Below are 13,213 nucleotides of genomic sequence, written 5' to 3'. Positions count from 1 at the left end.
TTGTAAGTGGTTCTGCTGCTTCTACTCGTTGTTCTCGACGTATGCCCAGATAAATCTCGGTCAAAATTAGAGTCACCACCTCAGAGTCACCACTAGATGGAGACAGAGTTCTTATTGTATTTCGCTGAAAACCATGAGATCATCGCGGTGATAGCCGGATTGTAAGACAAACTAGTTGATTTTATTGATTTTTACAACATATTTTGTCTATCTTTTGTACTTTGCATAAAATCACATGAATCTTTTTTATTGTCATTACTTTTATTGTTTCCATTATATATTTTAATTGAACTATTATTTATGTTCTGAACTAAAATGGCTTTTATTTTAGGACTTATCACCTTAGCATTGGTGTTCGCATACTTCTGCAATTTTCTCGCACAAGTGTGCAGATTGTATAAAGTTTTAACGCATTAATGACTTACTGCCTTGAAAATAAATTTCGCAGCAAAGCTACAGATTTTAGCTGAAGTTGATGTCTACAAAATAAAAAGCTTGGTGTCAAAAACTGAGTGAACTGAGTGATTCTTGGTCACATAATATTTTCTTTAAATATCGCATTTCATTTAAAAGGAGGGGGCGTTCATTCCTTTTCTTCAAAACGCCTGCTTTTGGAGCATATATAAGTGTGTTTTGCCGTGTGGACGGAGGCAGGACTTTTATTTTCCCGGGGAGTGTTTCCGGGCTGTGGGGAACGCTCCGTGTTGTTTGCTGGTACACTCTTCTGCATGTAAAATTAGCTGGCTGCAGCCAGTTAGGGCCACCCTCTCTCTCACACACACACACACACACACAGACTCCCGGAGCCCACAGTGCAGTAAGTAACCTGTGCATTTATCTGATTTGGATCCGCAGAGAGGAACCCCGCTTCCTCCGATCGGAGGGGACTCAAATCAGATGTCGTGGCTCCTCAAAATGCCTGCTGATACTAGTTGAATCCTGAGCGTCTCACAGCTGGATAATAGCTGGCCTCTGACAGATGTGGTTCCTTATTATGCTGCTAGAAATGAGGGAAGCTCTGGGTCTGATTGATTAGAAGAGGCTTTGTGCTAGTTGTTCTTCCAGATGTTCTTTCAGCTCCAGCTGCATTCAAGATCTGACTGGTCCATGTCTGGTTGGTTAAGACGCTGAAGTTGGCATCCGATTCGAAGCTGTCGCTACGGCACTTTGACTGAAGGGCGATTCTGCTAATTTAACCTCTCTGGTCTGAATGTAATCCGCTCTAGTTCTAAATCTGGATTATTTAGAATGGTCAAATTTAACCTGAATTAATTTGGATTTTGGTTTATTAATGTTATTTTGCACTCTTTAAATATTCTATAAAACATTTGTTATTTTTGGAATCTTTATTCAATTTGTGAAAACTCAAGAAGGATCAGTTTCATGCTTTTTTGGTCTTCATGGATTTTTATGGAGTTTGTCTTCTACCATACAAGTTACAAAATACGGAGATCAAAACTATGCAGAGTTTGTAAAATAGTTTCTGATTTCAGAAATCATTATTTGATTTATGAAAACTCCAAAGAGAAATGTTACGGCTTTTTGTGCCTATGAAAGTTTATCTTAGATAAGGTTTAGCTTGAAAGTTACACCACCGACATACTTCTTCTACACTAATGACAAATTCTATAAAGAACAGTTTGTGAAACCTCTATTCAAATTTGTGAAACCTCTATTCAAATTGTAACGAGTCAAAGAAGTGTGATTTTATTTTCTTGTTTCTTAATCACATTTTGAGGTGTGCCATTTTAAAAGTACTACCTTAGATCAAACCTTTTACAGAATTACTTTTGTGTTGATTGCAGATTTAGTAGCATGTAGTTTGATGTTTGAAAAACTTTTCAATTTGAGAAAATGACTCATTTATCTTAAGATCATGTCACGATTGGTCCAGTTTGACAGAATCTTACCAGGTCAAATCCAGACAAAGTTATTTGACTGATGACTGATTCAATGAAGCAATATTTGTAGTTTTAGTTTTTTAAGACATGTTTTGGTTTCACATCATCTTGAGTCCAGCTTACAAAATACAACTTTTCAGTTGTTCTATATTGTTGGATTCTATCAAATGCTTTTGAAAACCTTTATATCCCTCTAGAAAATTGTGAGTTCATATTTTGGTCCTGAGACCACTTTGCAAAGTTTGAAAAGAACTCCACCTCAGACCAGAAAATGACAAAAATGGTTTTACACATAACAGATTCTATATAACAGTTCTTGATAATAAAAAAAGACTTGCAAAAACAATAGTAGGTTTTCATAAAATATGAAATAGATTTTATAGACCCATGCAATTCTAGTTTCGATCAATCGATCAATCAATCAAGTGTATTTATATATCACTTCAGCAACAGTGCAGTTCAAAGTGCTTTAAATCAGAAAAACACAAACGCATCATAAACACACAATAAAGTCACCAATATGTAATATTTCTAACTATACGGAGTTTAATGCAGTCTGGTCAGGTTATATGTAGCGGAATATCCCTTTACTGAAGAGCAGAATCCGACACTTCTAATCAGGTGCCAACTTCAGCGTCGTTGAGCAATGAGTGTGTCCAACGTGTTTACCCTGCGATCACTGACAGAAAGCTGCAGCGTATAACAGCAGAAAGTCACACTTATACTATCCCCTGTGATGCTGCTTGTGTTCATTATGTGATTAATGTATCTCGAGTTGCTGTGAATTTCAGGTTAATGTGTAGCCACGAAGGCTCCCTGTGATTGGCTGAGAGTGAGGGCAGAAGCAGCTCAGGGTCTGCAGATTAAAGACCGGCAGTGAACAAAGTTCAGTCCTCTCATGTCACATCAATATGTCTGTCTCAGCATCAGATTAATGCTATCGATATATTGACCAATCTGGCGCACAGAAGCAACTTTATGAAGCAGTTAAAAACTTAAATTTTTGCAGCTGATTGTCATGATGCTGGATTCCTCCTCTCTTTCATCAAGTGTGGTCCAAATGATGCAATACCTCACCGGGGTTTCATGCTGGTGCACAGAATTTAGAAAAAACTCCCACTAATACTCAGAAATGGTAGGGAAATATACCAAATCATTTGAACTTTGCTATTTTAACACTGGCACTACATGTCACTGAGAAACCTAACAACAAATAAAAAACTAAAAACTGCTGACACTGCTCTAGCGGTAGTAATGAAATGCCTAAATGCACCTCGTCATTCACACCTTGTACCACCATCTTCAGCAGCAGGAACTTCAAGTAGCTTTAGAACATCATGTCCATTTAATGAGATTGTCATGTTGTTTTGTCCAAAACTCTCTTAAGGTCCCACCAATCAACACTGGGCTTTGACTTGGTCATTGTAACACTTTGTTCTGTTGCTTTGCAGCCATTCTGATGTAGATTTGTTGTAGTGTTTTGTTTTTTCCCCCCCTTGCTGTTGGTGCTATTTAGCTACACATTACATTTAATTTGGGCAAGCTTTCCCTTTCAAAATAATTAGAACCTAATTTAATTCAAGTACAAGTAAGGACAATTCAAATATCAACAATAGTTTGAGAATCACGATGTGGTGTTTGCCTTTTACCCAACATGGTGCTGTGCATTATGCCTGGTCATTTGCACTCTAGTCTCTTCTGTGCTAAGGAAATTGTTTCAGTGGTACTCTGGTAAACTCATGAGCAACTCTGGAAAGCTAAGCCTATTAACATTATGCCATATGAAACTAAAAATGCTTGTTCAGTATTTATCTAGCTGACCTGCAATGGACTTTAACATTTAACATCAGAACCACATTTCTTGGAGGACTAGATGGTTTCACTTTGGGGTGAATTTGTATTCTACCTGGACGGTCAGAAGCTCTTTTGGAGTTTTCTACTTGAAATGAACCTTTCTTCCTGTAAAATAAAAAACTTCAAATAGCCTTTAACGAGACTGATAACCCTCCTCAGATTGATGAGAAGCAATAATTTCCTGAAATCATTGCTGATATGTTTCCCCCTGAATGTATTAACACATATGTTCAGGGCAGCAAAAGGACAACCTCCTTCTTTTATAGATCAGAAATAGATCCATATTACTCAGATGGGTCAACATCTGCCTGCTTATTTTGGCTTTAAATCCCTTGGAAGCAGCAAATATGCATTTTGTTTTCCTGCAACTCTGTCTGCCTAGTTGGTTGCCAAATCTACAGCAAAACTCAATCAAATAACTTCTATGGTGTTTTAAACTGCTACTTTTCTTACTTCCTGTAGCAACTAGCTGTGTTGCGATGCTAATACCAGCTTGTTTGCAGTGCAGTAACATCATCAGAATTACTTAGTATCTATGCTTACGAAGAGTTTGAAAGTTTTTCCTCGTCGCTTTGGCCCCAATCACCACGCTAATGATTATAACGACCTTTACTCGGAATAATGAGCGTCCTGCTTTGCACATCTATAATAATTCTCTTCTCTGTTTGACTTTGCAGTCATATTGTTTTTTTTCCTCCCCTCCAGGGGGTCTTTTGTGGGCTCTAGTGTCCCTTATATGAAAGTAGGCTGAGAGGAAAGGGGGAAAGACATGCGGCAAATGTTGGGTCCGGGAATTGAACCGGGAATCGAACCAGTGACGGCCGCGTCGCGGACTCAAGGCCTCCAAATGTGGGTCGCGCTATCCCCTACGCCACCACAGCACGCCCCATTGCTGTTATATTGTTAAAGAACTTTTTCTTTCATAAAATGCAAAGTTACGTGACTAAAAGCACACTTTCTACACTCAGCAGGGTCTGATTTACTGATGTAAATCCTCCAATCCCTTTAAGACTTTCTGCAAACTGCTGTTGAGTTACAGTTTGAGATTTACCCTTTTGCTGCACTCATGGCTGGGTGCCTAACAATCCTTGTGCCAAGTCTGGCCATTGCCATGGCAACATTATACTGAACTGAAAGGAGCATTGTATCTCTCTAGTACTACTCCTCTGACTTCTTTCCCCCAAATAGAAGTCATTTGTACTGGAGGGACGCCCGGCACTCACGGACACCTTTCATCTTTTTACCATTTCTCTCTGTAGATAAATATGGCAGCCGAGCTATCAACCTCCATAAACATCAAGGAGCCCCGGTGGGACCAGAGCACATTTATTGGTCGAGCCAAACATTTCTTCACCGTCACAGACCCGAGGAACATCCTCCTGACCAACGAACAACTCTCACATGCACATTCAATCATCACTGACTACAGGTAAAGCAGTTCAGCAGGAACAAGGAGTGACTTTGGGAAGAGGTTTGCTCACATGTTCTCGATCTCGCAGAAAAGGCATCGTCTCGCCGGGTCTGACGGAAGATGAACTGTGGAGGGCCAAATATGTTTTCGACTCGGCCTTTCATCCCGACACCGAGGAGAAGATGATTCTGATCGGCCGCATGTCGGCTCAGGTTCCCATGAACATGACGATCACTGGCTGTATGATGACGTTTTATAAGTAAGATCTGCACACACCTCATGACTTGGTGAACATTGTTGGGACGCTTTCTGATCTGTTGCTTATTCGGTGCCTTGCAGAGCCTATTCATACCACTGTAACTTTTTTTCCACATTTTGCTACATTACAAAACATGTAGCAAGCTGTTAGTGAACAAACAGCATCATAAAGACAAAGGAATACAGCAGACAGATCAGAGATAGAGAAGTTATAAAACACCTAGGAAAGGACTGTTCTGAATACTTTCTAAATATGAGAAGATTATGGCAACACTTAAAATCTACCCTAAGGAGATCACTGATTAGAAAACCAGGCAGTAGACCAGTGGTCCACCGACTGAAGGTGCAGCATGGATCCACAACTCAGGTAGGACAATCAAGAGAAACATCCTCTATGCACTCCACAAATCTGGCTTTCATGGAAGAGTGGCATGAAGAAAGCAATTCTTGAAAGGAGGACAGAAATGGTGGTTTTGGAGTTTGCCACTAGCCAGGGTGGAGGTTGACCCTCAGACCAGGTAACGACCCTCAACGTACATCCAGGGATACAATAACATGCCTTAGATCAAAGCATATTAATTGTTTAAGAATGGCCCAGTCAAAGTGTAGACCAAAATCCATTTGAGATTCTGCTACAAAACTTGACCAGATTCCGTCCATTCAGTCAGATTGAAAATGAGGTATATTTGCAAATAAAATTAAAAAAAAGTTTTTTAAGCTGGTAGAAACATACCCCAAAACACTTGCAAGTGTATATATTAAGAAGGGTAGTTCATATCCAAAAAATATTAACTCAGAGGCTAGATAAAAAGATCCTGCAATTTTCTAGTTCTAATTGATAAAATCCTAAAACCTTATAACTGTGTTTTTTTTCTACCGATTCATCACATAAAGTCCTGATACTATACATTGAAATTTGTGACTATAATATGTATAGAGATTAAAAATGAATACTTTGCAAGGCACTATAAATCACCTTATGGATCATATTATAAAACTTTGAATCCTGTTTGCAACAAGAACATCAGTGAGTGCTGATTTTATTTTGTAGTCAAACACAGACGACTTGTGTTCTTCTCACAGGACAACTCCTGCTGTGCTGTTCTGGCAGTGGATCAATCAGTCCTTCAATGCAATAGTGAACTACACCAACAGGAGCGGTGACGCTCCAATCACAGTCAGGTAGGAGACAGCAGCTGCAGCACGGACTCTTCCACGCACGGATTAACCCTTTCATTTAACCGCTCCTGTGCGGACTGCTTTGGTTTAATGCGACTTTTCTGTTTGCAGTCAGCTTGGCACCGCTTATGTCTCTGCTACCACAGGGGCAGTCGCCACCGCTCTAGGACTAAATGCACTAACAAAGGTACCACTTCATCTAACCCCGTAACGCATCCCATTATAATGGCAGCTCTTGTGTGGACTCTTTGATGGACATGCTGCTGTTTGATGGGGAAAGCTTCAAGTCCAGCCTCAGAGACGAAGCAGTCAGATGAATCCATCTCCTGTCTTTTGCTCTCCTGCAGCACGTGTCTCCGCTGATTGGACGGTTCGTTCCGTTTGCTGCTGTAGCGGCTGCTAACTGTATCAACATCCCCCTGATGAGACAAAGGTAAGGAGGGAATATGCTCACTTAGCCTTGTTGTTGTAGAACAGCATCACTTCCAAGCGCCTGGTTGGGATATATTCAATAAAGAAGCATGTATCCTGATAAGGCTTTTGAAAATTTAAAATAGTTCTAAAATAGCTTTTGAAACTAACAATGTCTCAGCAGGTACAACATAAGCTCTAATTTCTGAAGTAAGATGTTTGTATTGGTCTGATGTAACTTTCTAATCTTACATATCATGTTTTCATGAGCTGGAAGCTGAAAATCACTACAAATTACAGAAATTAATGCTTGGAAGCCTCAGCCTCTGTGGTATTCATCTGTATACAGTGTTCAACTTAGCGAATTAGATGAGTGAATTTTCAGTAATACTCCAATTTACTGAATATGACTAAAGATAGAGCCAGATACTACTAATGGAGGCATGGTGACCACAAAATACTACTTTTTGTTTGAAATCTCTAAGATTAAGATAATTTTACTGCCTTCGTTGCCATCCTCCTCACTGTGAGTGTTTGGTCAGATTTATTTCTGACCAGACAGATATGAAATCAAAGTGTCTAGAAACTCTAATCAACTTGAGAATCATTTTCTATCACAACATTTAATGAAAGGTGCTGCATAAACGAAGCTTGATTGGTTTGATTTGTCTTCAGAGAACTTCAACATGGGATTCCCATAACAGACGAAAATGACAACAGATTAGGAGAGTCAACAAAAGCTGCTCAGCAGGCTATCTCTCAGGTCGTGGTCTCCAGGATCCTCATGGCTTCTCCAGGAATGGGTATGAATTTCTCTGTTTGGTCAGATTTTATATTAACAATTTGAGTTGCACGCTCTGCGAAAGTCATGCTTCATTGGTCTCTTCCCAGCCATCCCTCCATTTTTAATGAATCACCTGGAAAAGAAGGCTTTCCTGAAGGTAAGCAAGAGCTGCACTCTTCAAGACAAAACGCGGCGCTCCCATGAAGCTAAACAGTCGGTTGACGTTGGCCCCCTTTCAGCCTCGACCCGACAGAGGAATGAAAGGCGCTGAGACCGCTCTTGTATGGGAGTTCCCCTCTGCCTTTGTGTGCCTCGGTCATTTTTCTGCCTTGTCTTTTCAGAGGTTTCCATGGATGAGTGCACCCATTCAAGTCAGCCTGGTGGGATTCTGGTGAGTGGTCAGAGATGGCCCACCTGATAAGCTCTCATGAGAGTCCTCTCAAATATCAGCCTAACTTCTCACAGCAGAGACATTTGATCACCATAATCCCAGGATTGAAGCAGTAAACTGAGACCTTCAGATCACAGCGAAGGGGTTTAGATAAAATGCTTTGTTTCCTCTTTTGAAAAATGATTCATCTGCACATCTCTTCAGAGGTTCAAGTTAAAACTACGGCCAGCATTTTTTCTGATACGATGATGATCGTTAGCAGCGCTCACTGCAGTATAACAAACCATTGAAAAAGAAAGCACTCCCCATCTTAAGTACGAGTATAAGGGTTTAAGTATAAGACATAAAAATGATAAAACCGCAGAACAAAACTGGAAAACATGTGTATCAATAACTAAGTACATAATTGAGCTTTCATCTAAGCATCAGCTGTGAGACGGAAGACCTCACGTTGGACTCCACAAAACAAACGTGGTGTTTGAATCATCACACCTCTACCACTGTGCTTGACAGTTAGCATGAACGTGTTTTTGTTTAGGATTGTTATGTCAAGCATATTTACCATAACAAAAATAGCTGTTCAATGGACCTTGTTCCTAGAAGTCCTGCGGTTCATTCAGATGCAGCTTTGCAATCGTAAGTTGTGTCGCCATGTTGAAACTATGAAACAAGAAACTAAGGAGAATGTGCTAAGATGCCTACTCCTGGGAACACTCGCACCTGTTTTTCCTCTTGAGAGTAATCTATGTTTACTCTCTACTGCAACTACTTTTCCTCATAAATCCCATAAGGGCGTTCTTACTTTTTCACACAATGTTTTTCATTTTTAGTAGAATCAGTTGAATGTTTTGGACCAAATCATCACTATAAGTCCTGATATGTAAATCTTTTAAACTGAAAGAAGGTGTACTTTCTTTTTCTCAGGACTGCACGCGCAAATCTTTGTGCCCTGTATGGTCCATTTGTGTAACAGCTCACTCTGATAGCACAACCACATTTATTGTCTTTGTTGTTCCTTGTTCAGCCTGGTGTTTGCCACTCCTTTGTGCTGCGCATTGTTCCCTCAGAAGAGGTGAGTGAGTTTATAACTCTGCTCCGATAAGAGTCGCCGCCGACAAAACTCAATCTGAGCCGCGTTAACTCTTCCCTCCCCGTCCAATCCAGCTCCATGTCCGTCAGCCGCTTGGAGCCAGAGCTGCAGGAGAAAATCCGGGCCAGCCACCCAGGAGTGGAGCGGGTCTACTTCAACAAAGGGCTATGAGCGCGCATCAAACACTGCCGTAGGTCAGCTGCAGACTCGGCCCTCACCGCTCTGACTACTCTCCTCATTCAGTGTGCCAAAGTTAGGTTTTCTTGTCTTATTTCCAACATTCACGTCCAGATATTGGGTCTCCCTGTCACAGTCAGTCTCTGTTAAAAAATAAATAAATCAGGGCCAAATATTTGCTTTGATCAATTATTATTTTTTTTTTTGCAAATCGATTCTTGCACAGGGCTTGATTAAATGATTTAAAGGGGCAGTATTATGCCATTTCAAAGCATAATCAAGCAACTGTTACCATAAGTTGTTATAGAAATGCTGCTTATATCCAACATGACTTAAAAGAAATTTGACATTACAACTTAATGCCTGTGTCTCTTTAAGAAGCTCCTGCTCTTGCTCCGCCTTCAGGTAGTCATTACAACATTTTTCCATTAAGCCTTTAACAACATTTCTTACCAGAATTGCACTGAATAAGTAGGTCTTATGTTGAGCTTAGTAGATGCACAGTTCCACCAGGTGTTTTCTAATTGCTGCTGCTAGTCTGAAGGCATGAGTGTGGGAGTCGTGGAGAAGGGATGCTCTGTAATGCAGAAGCTCGGCTTGCAGACTGCAGCTGGAGGAGCTTTGCAGAAAAGACATAACTCTGTGAGAGCAAGTGTTTTGTACGCTGTTTGTGAGATTAAAGGATTTCTCAAACATGCATGAAAGAATCAAGGCAACACTCAAAAGTATGTTGTTGAGAAGGGAATGACACTAGAACATGCCGACTTTACTTAGCACTGCCCCTTTAATGTTCCCCCCCAGCGGGTTTGTTGTGACCTGTGTGAACTTGTTTGAAGTGAACATTTCTTCTGTGCAGTGTTTAGTTTGGTGACTCGTTGCTCGTTTGATCCCATGAATCACTGTATTTCAGGTTGGCAGACAGTTTTTAACCCAACTACATTGTAACTGGTACAAAACACGCAGGGTTTTTCCTCTTTGTTTTTGCCAAATTGATACTGATGCTTTTTAAAAATCCATCTACAATTGGAACCTCTTGACCCGAGTTCCTTTAGGAAAGTGATTACGTTAAAACGAGCCTCTCGACATCTAATTGTGTATCTTAAGCTGATTCTCAAGGGATCTGCCCTGTAAAAATGTGATGTAGCGACAGTTGGTGCCAATGATGGGCCAACATGGTGCTATTTGCTGTCTTAATAATTAATGTTTATTATATTAGTTATTCTGCTCGCCAGACACACACGAACAAACCACTGCTCATGTGGAAATCCCGGAGAAGATCTTTTGGTTCTACCCAGCCACATCCTAACATTTATTGAGAGTTGCTTAATTTCTGGTGAACTTTTGCAAACCTGGGGACGTTTGACCACACAAAACAATTGCATAGAGGAGCAGATGGTTACATAAACGTTTCTTCTCACAAACGTATTTGTGTTTCATTCTAAGTAGCACATAATTGAGAAGTGGAAGAAAAGAAATGATGCATGCTTTTTAAAATTATTTTTCAAATAAAAATCTGAAAAGCTCAAGCTCACTCAGATTAGGTGGAGACATTTCTAAGCGTCAATTTTCAAGTCTTGCCATATATTCTCAGTTGGCTACCGGTCTGGACTTTGACTGGACCATTCTGACTAATGAATGGGCTTTGATCCAAATCGTTTCTCTGTCACTCAGGTTGAGTGTTTAGGGCCCAGTCACACATCAGCTACCAGGCTTTTTCTAGACTTGTAGCTCTGTCCACCTTCCCATCAACTTGCAGCAGATTTCCTGTCACAGCTGAAGAAAGGCTTACCCACTGCATGATGCTGCCACCACTATGCTTCAACTTTGAGAGAGGTGCTAGTTTCCTGTCTCACTTAGTGTTATTGAAGAAGCAACAGAGAACTTCTTATGTCTTTCTTCTTACCTCTTTTTTCTTAAAGGCCAGATTGGTGAAGTGAACTAGCAACAGTTGCCTTAACAACAGCTGTGGATCTGCAGCTCCTCCAAATACTGGCCTATTAAATTTCTTCTGTGATTAATGCTGTCCCTGCTCGATCTGTTAGTTTAGCTGGACAGTCAGGTCAGGTCGTTTTGAAGTTGTGCCATGTTATTTTCATTTTCAGATGGTGGGTTGGACAGTGCTTTAGGAGATGATTTCTAACTTAAAGTTTATTTCAACATCTCCAAAACGTGGCTTGTCTGCTGTGATTTTGTTCTTTCTGATGCTTTTGGTAAACATCGGGACTGTATTTTGTAATTAAGTGGCTCCTTCAGATTTTATTCAAGGGTATCGGAATAAAGAGGGCTAAATGCAAACACGCGGCTCTGTTTTTGGGGTCTTTGTTCATTAAAAATGTTCAAGGCCATGCATCGTTTTCCTTCCACTTCACGTTTATGTTCTTAGTGCTGCTCTATCAGAATCTCAATAAAAACCATTGTAGCTGATTGAAAACTAGTGTGACTTTTCGCACATGCATTTGGGAGTTTATATCTACCGCTTTCAGGTATAAAACTGGAGAAAAGATGCACAAGAGAAGCATTAATGAAATCTGAGAATTCTTTTCAAGTTAAAACTTTGTTGACATTTTAACTCGTCATTTTATCCTGCTGAGTCTGAGGAATGTGAAAACTTTGCAGCAGCAGTCTCCAGCTCAGTGTTTTGTCTTTTGTCCAGACTGACAGATTAAACGCCAACTCTACAGTTACTTGAGCTCATAGTATATCTGAGTTCAAACCTCAATCAGATCAAGCAGTTTTTCTCTGGTCTTGTAACTTACTTTTCTCCTGTATTCAGATGACAGCTGTGTTTGGGCGCTGTCGGGTGTTTGACCTCTCTTTTTTTCTTCCCCAAAAAATGCTATTGTCATCAGTGAGCTATTCTTGTACAATATCCATCGTTAAGAATTATTGAAATCAGGGATAAGAGACAAATAAAAGATTAACTTGACGCCAGAAAACTTACATGCAATATTTATCCATACAAATCCAACTTTTGGACTTTAAAATAAACCTTTAACTATATTTCTGAGGACCAGGCATGCAGTGAGATTGTTCTCCATTTACTACAGATGTTTACATTCCTAAATGACCATCGATTCAATCCTTGTGCAGTCCTTCCCCTTCCTGGTGTTTTAATGTTTTCTGTGATCTCCTCACATAAGTTGTGGTGTGAGTAACTTCACTTTAGACTGTGGGTGTTTTTAGGAGCTGTTCCTGGCTGATTTGAAGTGAAGGTTATTCTTGTCTTCAAGGTAACTGAATGTAGTCCCAGGTGTTAAAAGATGTGTTGGTTTAGAAAAGCACAAACGAGCAACAAAATGCAGCACATTTTTAAGACTTGTTCATCTTTGATTGGTGAATGACAGTTTAAAAAAAACACACACACAAAAAAACTTTCTCCTTTATTTGAAATGGATTAAAGCTGCATTTCATCAGATGGCTCTTTTTAAGTGTTGGAAGTGTAACCCTTAAGTTTCAGCCAAAAGAAGCATCACAACCAAAGTGATTCAAATGGACATGAGGGTAAAAAGTCATTCACTGTTTCATGTGACAAAAACCGTGATTGTTCTGCAGTAACATGGGGTGATGTGATGTTAACAGTATCTGGGTGAAATAAAGGTAATTTAATCTGTTTTGTGTTGTCTGTTCATTTTAAGCAGATGGCTCCACCTTTTGGTCACAGGCACAGGAGCATAATAAAAATGCAGGAATATTCTGAAAAAGTTGATTTATTTCAGAAATGCTTTAAAAAAAGAAGAAAATTCCACTTTACACTCAC

The 13,213-nt window shown here is 40.0% G+C and overlaps 1 protein-coding gene across 1 annotated transcript; it reads left to right on the top strand.

Moving 5' to 3' along the window:
* Positions 1-679: 679 nt before the first annotated feature.
* Positions 680-13,068, top strand: sfxn1 (sideroflexin 1). Its single transcript, XM_028008212.1, has 11 exons — positions 680-817; positions 5,015-5,184; positions 5,255-5,425; positions 6,508-6,606; positions 6,715-6,790; positions 6,951-7,036; positions 7,690-7,817; positions 7,906-7,955; positions 8,140-8,189; positions 9,214-9,261; positions 9,354-13,068. The coding sequence occupies exons 2-11, from the start codon at positions 5,021-5,023 to the stop codon at positions 9,448-9,450; spliced, it is 969 nt and encodes a 322-aa protein (XP_027864013.1). The 5' UTR covers positions 680-817; positions 5,015-5,020; the 3' UTR covers positions 9,451-13,068.
* Positions 13,069-13,213: the final 145 nt, after the last annotated feature.

The sequence above is a fragment of the Xiphophorus couchianus genome, chromosome 23 (genome assembly GCF_001444195.1).
Source record: "Xiphophorus couchianus chromosome 23, X_couchianus-1.0, whole genome shotgun sequence".
NCBI lineage: Eukaryota > Metazoa > Chordata > Actinopteri > Cyprinodontiformes > Poeciliidae > Xiphophorus > Xiphophorus couchianus.
The sequence above is the reverse complement of the archived record's forward strand: the minus strand, read 5'-3'. Positions and strand labels throughout refer to the sequence as shown.

Bases quoted from the DNA above. Each gene is read 5' to 3' on its own strand.
- sfxn1 (XM_028008212.1), top strand. From the start codon at position 5,021: ATGGCAGCCGAGCTATCAACCTCCATAAACATCAAGGAGCCCCGGTGG. The intron at 5,185-5,254 runs GTAAAGCAGTTC...TCGATCTCGCAG, and splicing joins TCAATCATCACTGACTACAG to AAAAGGCATCGTCTCGCCGG. The intron at 8,190-9,213 runs GTGAGTGGTCAG...TTCCTTGTTCAG, and splicing joins GTCAGCCTGGTGGGATTCTG to CCTGGTGTTTGCCACTCCTT.